The sequence below is a fragment of the Balaenoptera borealis genome (genome assembly GCF_965194805.1).
Source record: "Balaenoptera borealis genome assembly, chromosome: X".
NCBI lineage: Eukaryota > Metazoa > Chordata > Mammalia > Artiodactyla > Balaenopteridae > Balaenoptera > Balaenoptera borealis.
Window position 1 is genome coordinate 97,352,841 of NC_138881.1, and position 14,845 is coordinate 97,367,685.

At 36.1% G+C, this 14,845-nt stretch overlaps 1 protein-coding gene across 1 annotated transcript in view; it reads left to right on the forward strand.

The window, feature by feature from the left end:
• HTR2C (5-hydroxytryptamine receptor 2C) overlaps positions 1–14,845 on the forward strand; it is a 144,574-nt gene that overhangs the window by 15,457 nt on the left and 114,272 nt on the right. The window contains exon 2 of the mRNA XM_082377653.1: positions 4,150–4,463. Coding sequence (XP_082233779.1) covers positions 4,150–4,463 — 314 coding nt within the window. The remainder of the gene's footprint in view (positions 1–4,149; positions 4,464–14,845) is intronic.

Sequence of the window (14,845 nt, forward strand, 5' to 3'; positions counted from 1 at the left end):
AATTAAACACAACCACTCATGTTCAAACAAGTAATATCATTCAAAAATAATTCTGATACTTGTGGTTGCTTTCTGTATGGTTAAAATGTAGAAATGAGAAAGGTTCTTTCCTTTTCCTTACTGCATGAACTAAACAGCCAAGAGAATAAATGTCTTTACAAGTCTCTGGTTTTATGAAAAATAGTTAAGGTTGCAAAAGAATGAGCGAGAAGTCAGGGAATAGGGGTTGGAGGATGTAGCTGGACAGGATGTAGCCTTGAAACAATGAACCAGTAGTTAAAGTCAATAGAACATAACATAAAAGTGATAAGGAAAGCATTGAATTCAAGCATTGAGCAATTCAAAACATGATCTAATCCAGGTATATCTTCTTTTTAACTTAGAAAAAGGTTGGGTTGCTTTCTTCTAAACCTACTCTTTGAGGAATGGGGGCATGGAAACCAAGATCCAGGGCTCTGTAAACTCTGATCAGTACAACTGAGAAGCCTTGAATCGCCTTGCTCCTGTACAATCTCCTCTGTGATTTCTATAAAAGTGCTCACTGAGGAAAAAGTTTACAGAGCAGTGTAGATATAAAGTCCATCAACACTGGATCCTCTGCAATATGCACCATTATAGCCCATCTTGGATGTCACTGTACATTGTAGTGATGATAGTCTCAAGGATACGTGGTTCCAAGAAAACTAGAGCAGACAGGAAAAGGAAAGCGTGAAGGACAGTGATAAAGAAGGGAAAAGAAGAGCCAGGTTTGGGAAAATGAAAGGACAAATGTTCCTACTCCATGTGCCTGTGCCAACTTAGTATATAGCCCTTGATCCATATACCAAATGCAGGGCTACCTTAAAGGGCACCAAATTATTCTGCTATGGAATTAAAGAATTCACATAGAATTTTTTCCATTAAGAGAAACAAGGGATCATTCATCTCTTCTAATAACGCCCATTGTCATATGCCATGCAAAAACTCAGTAGGTTTAAAATGTACTCAGACCTTTAAATCAAATTATAATTTTGTTTATCTACTAAGAATGTCAGATATTTTCATTCAAAACTTAGCAATGAATAAGCTATTCGAATTGTTCAGATAGAAGTTGTGACTTTTGTGTACATATTTTATGAGACTTCTGTGGGCTTAAGAGCAATCAACATAAGCTTTAGAAACAAGACCTAAATTACTCCTCTTTTGTAAAAGGACTGTATGTTTTTCACTGAGCATGTAAATGTTAGAAATTAGGTTTAATTAGAATACAGCCAATTCTTGATTATAATACTGTAGAAAATACGATTGACTGCAGTAAAAATCATAATAATTTGCTCATAAGTAGTGCTCAATAAGAATTTATTAAATTGAATTGAATTGAAACCAGGAAACTGAAGTAAAAAATCTGTCAGGATTTTTCCCAACACCATTACTTTATTTAATAATTCACAAAAGATATATTTAGATTCTACAAGCTTCCTCAATAATTCAGTATTTGTCTCATGGACTCTTTAATAAAAAGTAAAAATATATTTGACCAGCAGAGGTAGGCAAGATGAATGTTTTAAGTGGTTTTCTACCCCAAAGTTCTAAGATACTCAAATTGTAAAATTCATAATTGGACATAGTTTTTCATGTACTTTTGTTATATACAATTTTAGTTTGCATTCTTCTACCATTTTTACAGAAATGTGAAAGGATTTAGATGTTTTCACAATTTACTGAGAAAATTTGAAGTTGCACTGCATATCCTGTTAGGACCATATTATCTAGGCTTAAGAATAAATATATTTGTGATTCTGCAACTGACGATTAAAGATGCAGCATATTATTGTGAGCGTAAAGTCTTGTGGGACTACTTGAAATGATCATCAACTAATTTAAACCAGAATTTTTTTTTTTAATTTCAGAAGAACATGTTTTTCAACAGCTAGGCCAGAAAAGACCTTGGATTTAAAATTACTATCTGAGCCAGTTCTGCATAAATAAGTATCTTCTTAAAATAAAACCAGGACTTAAATTCTTGACAAATTTTGAAGTACATTGAGTTAGGGTATAGCTACCACAAAATAATTTTGTTTAACTTTGAAGGCAGAAAGAAGGTAAGCTCCAACATTTACTGAGGGCCTATTACGACAAAGGTATTATTTTTAGACTTTACATATATCATTTAATTTTCACAACAATAATGTGATAAAGATCATCCTCATTGTAAAGATGAGGAAACTGATCTTCTGAGAGGTTAAGTCAAAAAAAATCATTTAGGTCGTGTAGCCTGGACATCGGCCACATGCCAAATGCAACAAATACAGTGACAGAATAATCAAAGCTGAAAGCAAATACCTTGCTTCTATTTATTTGGTCCTTTATTTCAATAATTTCTATTCACTTTAATCACAAATTAATTATGATATAGATTTTTTGAATCACATATTATTTTAGCTTATTTTTTATGTCCCAGGAAAAAAGAATACATCCAGCATTGGAAAGAATTTAATGATTACTTCTCATTATTTGAAAAAAATTACTATGTATGTCTCCCGCCGACATGATGCTTAGGATATCAGGTAGCTTTGACTAATGAGGAAGTAGTTTTAAGCTAAATGTCTGAAGTACTAGTTTTCACCCCTTGTAGGATGAGAAAGTCAAAATATTTTCATGATTTCTTCATTATGTTAAAATACATAAAGTATATTAACAAGATATTAAGAGAAATAATTTTTAAACATGGTAGAAAATTATTATAATATTTTACTTAAGTTTAAATAAGGCCAATAATTTTTCCGGTTCAGTGTTCCAGTTTTGGTTCAGAAAGTATGGTGTGTGTATATGTGTGTGTGTGTGTGTGTGTGTGTGTGTGTGTGTATAATATTATAGATACAATTATGATAATCATAATCATCTAGTGTTACTACTGCAAGTTTCTCTGATGATTGATAATAAGTTAGTCAATCTAATCACACATATATTTTCCCTGCAGAAATAATATTTTTAGCTCAAAGAACAAGTGAATGAGATAATGAAATCAAAACTTTTACGTGGAGAACTCATAGACTCTGGATTTTGTAATGTCATGTGTTCCATCCCCCATGCAATTTTCTTGCATAGAGAATTGGTTAGCACATATTGTACCAGTAGAGGAAATTTTCTTCTCCATAAATAATATCAGGGTTTAACAACTAGTACATATAGTGTAGTTGTTGCTTAGTATTCATTAAATAACTATTACTGAACATAGAATACACATAAGACAGTCATGTACAGATAATTCTTGCTTTTAAGCAGGAAATAATGAATATACTTATCTTTCTTGTTTATCTTATTAAGGAAAATAAATATTAGTTTCATTAGACACTTTAGGGACTTACATTAATGTATGAAACCTGAATAAATCTCATATCACCATCAGGGGAAATTAATTTGGAATGTACAAAACATAACCACGTCTGTCTCTCTTGCATTAGTCTGCCACTTGGCCTCAAATTCCTACCAGTAAAAATCTACATAAGTACCATCATGAGAGGTGTACATTTTAAATGACTTAAGAGATTTCTTTTCCAACATAGGAAAGCAGCAAACTCATAGGAGTTAATTATCACCACAAATCATTTTCTAACCTAGAACAACACCAGAAAACATAGGACAGAAATGGGGAGAGTGTCAGGTAGAAGGAAAATTTACAGGACAGATATTAAGAAATTATGGGCCAGCATAAAGTCACTCAGCAAGTCAAACAATACTGTGGTTTCAGATTGATTGTAGAGAGTAAAAGTCTAAAACACAGGCTTTGAATTCAACGGGACTTGAGTACGGACCCTGCCCCTGCTACTTACTGGCTGTATCTCCTTGAGAAAGTTACTTAATTTCTCTGAACCTCAGTCTCTCCTTATACATAATAGATATAAATCAGTACTGACTTCATGAGGATGTTGTATGAGATCAAATGAGATTATACATATATATTTCAGTAAGCTAAGTGCCTGACTCATATTAAGCATTCAATAAAAGTATTTGGGGGAGAGAAAGAAAAGATACTGAGGTTTAATTGAGAGTAGAAATGATGATGATGATAATAATGATTGTTAAAGGAAAAGCAGTTGTTTTATACAAGTAATTTATTAGGTACAAGCAATATAATATATACCTGATTATTTTTTTCTTAATTTTCAGTGTGCACCTGATTGGCCTATTGGTTTGGCAATGTGATATTTCTGTGAGCCCAGTAGCAGCCATAGTAACTGACATTTTCAATACCTCCGATGGTGGACGCTTCAAATTCCCAGACGGGGTACAAAACTGGCCAGCACTTTCAATCGTCATAATAATAATCTTGACAATAGGTGGCAACATTCTCGTTATCATGGCAGTAAGCTTGGAAAAGAAACTGCACAATGCCACCAATTATTTCTTAATGTCCCTAGCCATTGCTGATATGCTAGTGGGACTACTTGTCATGCCACTGTCTCTGCTTGCAATACTTTATGGTAAGTACAAATTTATTAGTTTTTTGATCTCAGATCATGTTATAAATCTGTGGCAGCTATCATAAAAAATCAGAAAGTTAATTATTCTACTCATATCATTTGGAGAATAAAGAAAAAAGAAAATTGTGTGACAGAGGAAATTGGATGTATCATATTTATTAAATAAATCAGTAGCACACTCTTGAAAAAGCAAAACAAATGTTTTATAATATATTAAAATCATATATAGATACTCTATTGCTCAGTGTCATTTGTAAACAATGACAATTGCCTTCCAATATACAGAATGTGACAGTGAAAGAAACATGTGCCGACCCCTATGTTCTGGGCAGTACACATACCTAGTACCAGCTTTTATACAAAGAAGATGAAAGAAGCTCATCATCTTCATTTTTTTTTAAACATCTTTATTGGAGTATAATTGCTTTACAATGGTGTGTTAGTTTCTACTGTATAACAAAGTGAATCAGCTATATGTATAATATATCCCCATATCCCCTCCCTCTTGTGTCTCTCTCCCACCCTCCCTATCCCACCCCTCTAGGTGGTCACAAAGCACAGAGCTCACAGAGCTGATCTCCCTGTGCTATGCAGCTGCTTCCCACTAGCTATCTATTTTACATGTGGTAGTGTATATATGTCAGTGCTACTCTCACTTCATCCCAGCTTACCCTTCTCCCTCACTGTGTCCTCAAGTCCATTCACTATGTCTGTGTCTTTGTTCCTGTCCTGCCCCTAGGTTCATCAGAACCTTTTTTTTTTTTAGATTCCATATATATGTGTTAGGATACGGTATTTGTTTTTCTCTTTCTGACTTACTTCACTCTGTATGACAGACTCTAACTCCATCCACCTCACTACAAATACCTCCATTTCATTTCTTTTTATGGCTGAGTAATATTCCATTGTATATATGTGCCACATCTTCTTTATCCTTTCATCCGATGATGGACACTTAGGTTGCTTCCATGTCCTGGCTATTGTAAATAGAGCTGCAATGAACATTTTGGTACATGACTGTTTTTGAACTATGGTTTTCTCAGGGTATATGCCCAGTAGTGAGATTGCTGGGTTATATGGTAGTTCTATTTTTAGTTTTTTAAGGAACCTCCATACTGTTCTCCATAGTGGCTGTATCAATTTACATTCCCACCAACAGTGCAAGAGGGTTCCCTTTTCTCCACACCCTCTCCAGCATTTATTCTTTGTAGATTTTTTGATGATGGCCATTCTGACTGGTGTGAGGTGATACCTCATTGTAGTTTTGATTTGCATTTCTCTAATGATTAGTGATGCTGAGCATCCTTTCATGTGTTTGTTGGCAATCTGTATATCTTCTTTGAAGAAATGTCTATTTAGGTCTTCTGCCATTTTTGGATTGGGTTGTTTGTTTTTTGATATTGAGCTGCATGAGCTGCCTGTATATTTTTGAGATTAATCCTTTGTCATTTGCTTCACTTGCAAATATTTTCTCCCATTCTGACAGTTGTCTTTTCGTCTTGTTTATGGTTTCCTTTGCTGTGCAAAAGCTTTTAGGTTTCCTTAGGTCCCATTAGTATATTTTTGTTTTTATTTCCATTTCTCTGGGAGGTGGGTCAAAACAGATCTTGCTGTGATTTATGTCATAGAGTGTTCTGCTAATGTTTTCCTCTAAGAGTTTTATAGTGTCTGTCCTTACATTTAGGTCTTTAATCCATTTTGAGTTTATTTTTGTACACAGTGTTAGGAAGTGTTCTAATTTTATTCTTTAACATGTAGCTGTCCATTTTTCCCAGCACCACTTACTGAAGATGCTGTCTTTTCTCCATTGTATATTCTTGCCTCCTTTATCAAAGATAAGGTGGCCATATGTGCGTGGGTTTATCTCTGGGCTTTCTATCCTGTTCCATTGATCTATATTTCTGTTTTTGTGCCAGTAGCATAATGTCTTGATTACTGTAGCTTTGTAGTATAGTCCGAAGTCAGGGAGCCTGATTCCTCCAGCTCCGTTTTTCTTTCCCAAGATTGCTTTGGCTATTTGGGGTCTTTTGTGTTTCCATGCAAATTGCAAAATTTTTCTTCCAGTTCTGTGAAAAATGCCATTGGTAATTTCATAGGGATTGCATTGAATCTGTAGATTGCTTTGGGTAGTATGGTCATTTTCACAATGTTCATTCTTCCCATCCAAGATCATGGTATATCTCTCCATTTGTTTGTATCATCTTTGATTTTTTCATCAGTGTCTTATACTTTTCTGCATACAGGTCTTTTGCCTCCTTAGGTAGGTTTATTCCTAGGTATTTTATTCTTTTTGTTGCAAGAGTAAATGTGAGTGTTTCCTTCATTGCTCTTTTAGATTTTTCATCATGAGTGTATAGGAATGCAAGAGATTTCTGTGCATTCATTTTGTATCCTGCTACTTTACCAAATTCATTGATTAGCTCTAGTAGTTTTCTGGTAGCATTTTAGGATTCTCTACGTATAGTATCATGTAAACTGCAAACAGTGACAGTTTTACTTCTTTTCCAATTTGGATTCCTTTTATTTCTTTTTCTTCTCTGAGTGTTGTGGCTAAAACTTCCAAAACTATGGTGAATAATAGCAGTGAGAGTGGGCAACCTTGTCTTGTTCCTGCTCTTAGAGGAAATGGTTTCAGTTTTTCACCTTTGAGAACAATGATGTTGGCTGTACGTTTACCATATATGGCCTTTATTATGTTAAGGTAGGTTCCCTCTATGTCTACTTTCTGGAGAGTTTTTATCATAAATGGGTGTTGAATTTTGTCAAAAGCTTTTTCTGCATCTACTGAGATTATCATATGGTTTTTATCCTTCAATTTGTTAATATGGTGTATCACATTGATTGAATTGTGTATAATGAAGAATCCTTGCATTCCTGGGATAAACTCCACTTGATCATGGTGTATGATCCTTTTAATGAGCTGTTGGATTCTGTTTGCTAGTATTTTGTTGAGGATTTTTGCATCTATGTTCATCAGTGGTGTTGGCCTGTAGTTTTCATTTTTTATGGCATCTTTGTCTGGTTTTGCTATCAGGGTGATGGTGGTCTCATAGAATGAGTTTGGGAGTGTTCCTTCCTCCGCAATTTTTTGGAAGAGTTTGAGAAGGATAGGTGTTCACTCTTCTCTAAATGTTTGATAGACTTCTCCTGTGAAGCCATCTGGTCCTGGGCTTTTGTTTGTTGGAAGATTTTTAACCACAGTCTCAATTTCAGTGCTTGTGATTGGTCTGTTTATATTTTCTATTTCTTCCTGGTTCAGTCTCAGAATGTTGTGCTTTTCTAAGAATTTGTCCATTTCTTCCAGGTTGTCCATTTTTTTGGCATAGAGTTGCTTGTAGTAATCTCTCATGATCCTTTGTATTTCTGCAGTGTCAGTTGTTACTTCTCCTTTTTCATTTCTAATTCTATTGATTTGAGTCTTCTCCCATTTTTTCTTGATGAGTCTGGTTAATTGTTTATTCAATTTTGTTCATCTTCTCAAACAACCAGCTTTTGGTTTTATTGATCTTTGCTATTGTTTCCTTCATTTCTTTTTCATTTATTTCTGATCTGATCTTTATGATTTCTTTCCTTCTGCTAACTTTGGAGTTTTTTTGTTCTTCTTTCTCTAATTGCTTTAGGTGTAAGGTTAGGTTGTTTATTTGAGATGTTTCTTGTATCTTTAGGTAGGATTGCATTGCTATAAACTTCCCTCTAAGAACTGCTTTTGCTGCACCCCATAGGTTTTGGGTCATCGTGTTTTCATTGTCATTTGTTTCTAGGTATTTTTTGATTTCCTCTTTGATTTCTTCAGTGATCTCTTGGTTATTTAGAAGCATACTGTTTAGACTCCACGTGTTTGTATTTTTTACAGATTTTTTCCTGTAATTGATACCTAGTCTCATAGCGTTGTGGTCGGAAGAGACACTTGATACGATTTCAATTTTCTTAAATTTACCAAGGCTCGATTTGTGACCCAAGATATGATCTATCCTGGAGAATGTTCCATGAGCACTTGAGAAGAAAGTATATTCTGTTATTTTTGGATGGAATGTCCTATAAATATCAATTAAGTCTATCTTGTTTAATGTGTCATTTAAAGCTTGTGTTTCCTTATTTATTTTCATTTTGGATGATCTGTCCATTGATGAAAATGGGGTGTTAAAGTCCCCTACTACTATTGTGTTACTGTCGATTTCCCATTTTATGGCTGTTAGCATTGCCTTATGCATTGAGGTGCTCCTATGTTGGGTGCATAAATATTTACAATTCTTATATCTTCTTCTTGGATTGATCCCTTGATCATTAGGTAGTATCCTTCTTTGTCTTTTGTAATAGTCTTTATTTTAAAGTTTATTTTGTCTGATATAAGAATTGCTACTCCAGCCTTCTTTTTATTTCCATTTGCATGGAATATCTTTTTCCATCCCCTCACTTTTAGTCTGTATGTGTCCCTAAGTCTGAAGTGGGTCTCTTGTAGACAGCTTATATACGGGTCTTGTTTTGTATCCATTCAGCCAGTCTATGTCTTTTGATTAGAGCATTTAATCCATCTACATTTAAGGTAATTATCGATATGTATGTTCCTATTACCATTTTCTTAATTGTTTTGGGTTTGTTTTTGTAGGTCTTTTCCTTCTCTTGTGTTTCCTGCCTAGAGAAATCCTTTAGCATTTGTTGTAAAGCTGGTTTGGTGGTGCTGAATTCTCTTAACTTTTGCTGGTCTTTAACGATTTTAATTTCTCTGTCGAATCTGAATGAGATCCTTGGTGGGTAGAGTAATCTTGGTTGTAGGTTTTTCCCTTTCATCACTTTAACTATGTCCTGCCACTCCCTTCTGGCTTGCAGAGTTTCTGCTGAAAGTTCAGCTGTTAACCTTATGGGGATTCTCTTGTATATTATTTGTTTCTTTTCCCTTGCTGCTTTTAAAATTTTTTCTTTGTACTTAATTTCTGATAGTTTGATTAATATGTGTCTTGGCATGTTTCTCCTTGGATTTATCCTGTATGGGACTCTCTGTGCTTCCTGGACTTGATTGACTGTTTCCTTTCTCATGTTAGGGAAGTTTTCAACTATAATGTCTCCAAATATTTTCTCAGTCTCTTTTTTTTTCTCTTCTTCTTCTGGGACCCCTATAATTCAAATGTTGTTGCCTTTAATATTGTCCCAGTGGTCTCTGAGACTGTCCTCAATTCTTTTCATTCTTTTTTCTTTATTCTGCTCTGCATTAGTTATTTCCCCTATTTTATCTTCCAGGTCACTTATCGGTTCTTCTGCCTCAGTTATTCTGCTATTGATTCCTTCTAGAGAATTTTTAATTTCATTTATTGTGTTGTTCATCATTGTTTGCTCTTTAGTTCTTCTAAGTCCTTATTAAACTTTTTTGTATTTTCTCCATTCTATTTCCAAGATTTTGGATCATATTTACTATCATTACTCTGAATTCTTTTTCAGGTAGACTGCCTATTTCCTCTTCATTTGTTTGTTCTATTGGGTTTTTACGTTGCTCCTTCATGCTGCATATTTCTCTGTCTTCTCATTTTGTTTAAAATACTGTGTTTGGGGTCTCCTTTTGGCAGGCTCCAGGTTCGTAGTTCCCATTGTTTTTGGTGTCTGCCCCCAGTGGGTGAGGTTGGTTCAGTGGCTTGTGCACGTTTCCTGGTGGAGGGGACTGGTGCCTGTGTTCTGGTGGGTTGGGCTGGATCTTGTCTTTCTGTTGGTCAGGGCCACGTCTCGTGGTGTGTTTTGGGGTGTCTGTGAACTTACTAAGGTTTTAGGCAGCCTCTCTGCTAATGGGTGTGGTTGTGTTCCTATCTTGCTAGTTGTTTGGCATGGGGCGTCCAGCACTGGAGCTTGCTGGCCATTGGGGTGAGCTGGGTCTTAGTGTTGAGATGGAGATCTCTGGGAGAGCTCTTGCCATTTGATATTACGTGGGGCTGGGACGTCTCTGGTGGTCCAATGTCCTGAACTCGGCTGTCCCACCTCAGAGGCTCAAGCCTGACACCAGGCCGAACCACCAAGACCCTGTCAGTCACACAGCTCAGAAGAAAAGGGAGAAAAAAAGAAAGAAAAATACTAATAATAAATAAATAAATAAATATTAAAATAAAATAATAATTTTAAAAAAGAGAGCAACCAAACCAATAAACAAATTCACCAATGATAACAAGCGCTGAGAACTATACTAAGATAAACATAAGAAATCAGAAACAAATCAGTCGCAGACAGCAAACCCCAAGTCTGCAGTTGCTCCCAAAGTCCACTGCCTCAATTTTGGGATGATTCACTGTCTATTCAGGTGTTCCACAGATGCAGGGTACATCAAGTCGATTGTGGAGATTTAATCCACTGCTCCTGAGGCTGTACGGAGAAATTTCCCTTTCTCTTCTTTGTTTGCACAGCTCCTGGGGTTCAGCTTTGGTTTTGGCCCCACCTTTGCATGTAGGTCACCCTCAGCATCTGTTCTGGCCGAGACAGGACGGGGTTAAAGCAGCAGCTAATTAGGGGGCTCTGGCTCACTCATGCCGGGGGGAGGGAGGGGTACTGTAGTTATAATTGGAATGTGCGGCGGCTGAGGCTGGCATGACATTGCAACAGCTTGAGGCACACTGTGTGTTCTCCCAAGGAAGTTCTCCTTGGATCAGAGGACCCTGGCAGTGGCAGGCTGCACAGGCTCCCAGGGCGTTGTGGATAATGACCTGTGCTTCTACACAGGATTCTTGGTGGCTGCAGCAGCAGCATTAACGTTTCTTGCCCATCTCTGGGGTCCAAGCTGATACCCACGGCTTGTGCCCGTCTCTGGAACTCGTTTAGGTGGTGCTCTGCCTTCTGTGGGCAGACAGGGAAGGAATCCCCTCTCCTCACACACCCCAAAACAATGGTCTCTTGCCTCTTAGGCAGGTCCAGACTTTTTCCCGGACTCCCTCCCGGCTAGCTGTGGGGCACTAGCCCCCTTCAGGCTGTCTTCATGCAGCAAACCTCCGTCCTCTCCCTGGGATCTGACCTCCGAAACCTGAGCCTCAGCTCCCAGCCCCCACCTGCCCCAGCGGGTGAGCAGACAAGCCTCTCAGGCTGGTGCATGTTGGTCAGCACCAATCCTCTGTGCAGGAATCTCTCTGCTTTGCCCTCTGCACCCCTGTTGCTGTGCTCTCCTCCATGGCTCCAAAGCTTCCCCACGCCCACCCCCTGTGTCTGCCAGTGAAGGGGCTTCCTAGTGTGTGGAAGCTTTTCCTCCTTCACAGCTCCCTCCCAGACGTGCAGGTCCCATCCCTATTCTTTTATCTCTGTTTTTTTCTTTTTTCTTTTGCCCTACCCAGGTACGTGGGGAGTTTCTTGCCTTTTGGGAAGTCTGAGGTCTTCTGCCAGCATTCAGTAGGTGTTCTGTAGGAGATGTTCCACATGTAGATGTATTTTTGATGTATTTTTGGGGAGGAAGGTGATCTCCTCGTCTTACTCTTCTGCTATCTTGAAGGTCCCCAAGGCTCATCATCTTTAAAAACATATTTTAAGTAATCTTCTTAAATGTTGACAAACTAAGTACTTGGCACATAATAAGCACTCAATAACAGCTATTCGTCTTCCTAGAGTCTATAATTCATGTTTTCAAAAGGAGACAGTGATAAAAATTAACTACTAATTATATAAGTTCAAGGTCATATTATCACAATAAAAATTCAAGCATTAAAAGTTTTGATATATGATTTTAGAGAGCTTTTAATTTTTCTTTTGATTTTCTGCCATATCTTTGCCCTATTCGTTTTAACCTAACTTTTGTTTCTAGCTAATATTTATTAAGAACAATCAAAACCACTTATAGTATACTGCAAAGTTTCTTTCCTAGGGAGTTGGAGAACCCCGTTTGAATTTCATTGCCGATATGCTCATCTCACAAGGGAGTGAAATAGACTCCCTTTTCCCTGGAGTGTATAATGGAATTAGACTGGAAGGACTAATACTGAAAGCGTATCTAGTTCTCAAGTCCTAAAAGAAGATTACTGCATCTAGAAAATAATCTCTCATGGAACTTACAAATTAATTATCCTGTTCTAAATACACAATGGTAATAGATTGTCTCAGTAGGCATTTTATAAATAGTGTTCTCAGGAAATATGCTTTTCTTATATTTACTGAGTTTCAATGATGCATTAATCTCAAAGTATAAGTATTTTACCTTCTCTGTGAGCATTCTGCCACACTATAGCTCCAAATTATGTAAGAAAAGGTCACTGGAATGAATGTGCTTTAGAAGGTATACTTTGTCTTGTGGTGTCTGTTTCATTTTGCCAGTTTCTCCCTTAAAAATATATGGGTGGTCAAAAAATGGCATCAGCCTGAATCCAAATATCCTAACACATCCATCACCACACACCCAAGCAATAAAGAACAACAAAAACAAATAAAACTACACAATACCACCACCTAATTTGGAGAACGTCCAAATTCCAAATTATCTGTAAGCAGAAAATAAATAAGAGATCACAATGAGCTCTCTATTAGGCTCCCACCATGTGCTGTTGTGAAGAGGAAGGGCAGTCCAGTAAATACTAGATGGAAGAGAGAGGAGGAAAGCTAGTAGGAAGCCTAAGATTGATCTAAAATCATCATAAGAAAGAAAGTCTACCCCAAGTATGAAAATTCTGAGAAACTTCTCTGGAAGCTCATCCTTTAGAGAATTGACTTAGAAGTGTACATAGGACTCAAGAAAGCTGTGTTGGAGAGGAACTTTTTGGAGGTAGAAAAGGGTTAAAAGGGAGAGGTGACTTTTGAAAAAAAAATGCACAGTGAAGGGAAAAAGAAACAAGAGGGGAAATTTCATCATCTTACAAGACAGAAAAATGTCAACATGTAAGAACCCATCAACCCTCCCCCCACTGCCCTCCACTGTACCCCAAAAGTCCTCCAATAAAGAAATCATACTTTGTTACATGAAGAGAAAAGGGTGCTCCAGAGCTTGGAATCTTGGAAACCACCCACAAACTGCTAGCCATGTTCATACAAATTCAAAGATGCAACCAACTTTCATCTATACCAAGCTACTATAAAAAGAAAGCAGAACATGAGAATAAAAAAAGCCATTTGATGAAAGTTCCCACAAATAAAGAATGATCAAAAAACAAGAAAGCTGTAACAAAATACTTCAAGATAAACTAAATTTTCTCAAACATTTAAAGATATATATATATTAAAAAAAACCTTGAAGTAGAAATCTAAAAACTAAGAAAAGAAATGGATAAAAAAATTGGTCAACATAAAGCAAAAGTTTATTGAACCCAGGAGAATAAAATAGGAGAAAAAGATAAAATCATATTGGAATGAACATTAAATTAAAAGTGCCTAAAGAAGAATAGATTAATATGAAAAGTTAATAAGGGACACTAAAGAAAAACAGGGAAACAACAGAAAGAATGAAAATGAGATGAAGAAAGAAGTAAAAGAGGTCAAAAAGAAAGTGTTTGAGATGGAAGACCAGCAAATAAAAGATCCAATGTGTGTATAATGAGAATCCTTGAAAAGAAAAAAATATAATGGAACAGAATTAATATTTAGAACTATAATCCTGGAAAGTTTTCCAGAAATAAAGGAGGGTATAAATGTACATATTGATAGGGCCAACCCAGTACCAAAAATTTGACCTGGAACAATCAACTTTGAGATATATCTGAGACAGTAGGTTTTAAATAGAAAGAAAAATCTTCAGGCAAAAATAAGAAATAATTTACAAAAGCAAGAGAATTAGACTGGCTTCATAATTTAAAAAAATAACAAAACAAAGCAACACTGAAGCAATATTTTTATAAAAGTCAACCACTTATAGGATATTCTTTCAAAAGTAAATCTATAAAGACAGAAAACAGATCATTAGTTTCCAGGGCCTGAACATGCGATACTGACTCCAAAGGGGCATTTACTTTGGTAGTATGAAAGTGTTCTATATCTTGATTGTGGTAGTGGTTGTATATATATTTCTCAAAATTTGAAAAACTATATATTCTAGTATGTAGTTTTAAAAGGGTGAATTTTACTGTACGTAAGTTATACCTGAAATTTAAAAAAGAAAAATACTCAAATAAAGTTTCAAACTAAGACTTTGTATCCAGACAAGTTGGCCATCAAGGCTGTAAAAAGTTTAATATTTTTTAAACCCAGAGAATTCTGAACCCATAGGTCCTTCTTAAGAAACTGAATAATGGATAAGATTCATCTAACAAAGGGATGATTGGAAACTTTTCCTCAAAAAGATGGATCATGAGTGTTTAATATATTTAATTTTAGAGCTAAGACAGAAATAAAGGTGGCATAAGGGCATAAGAATACTGTCATATCTTATATGATATATATTATTTGTTATATACTCTAACAACTTAGAAGCAATGCAACTAAAAATTGGGAAGAAAAGAGAAAGG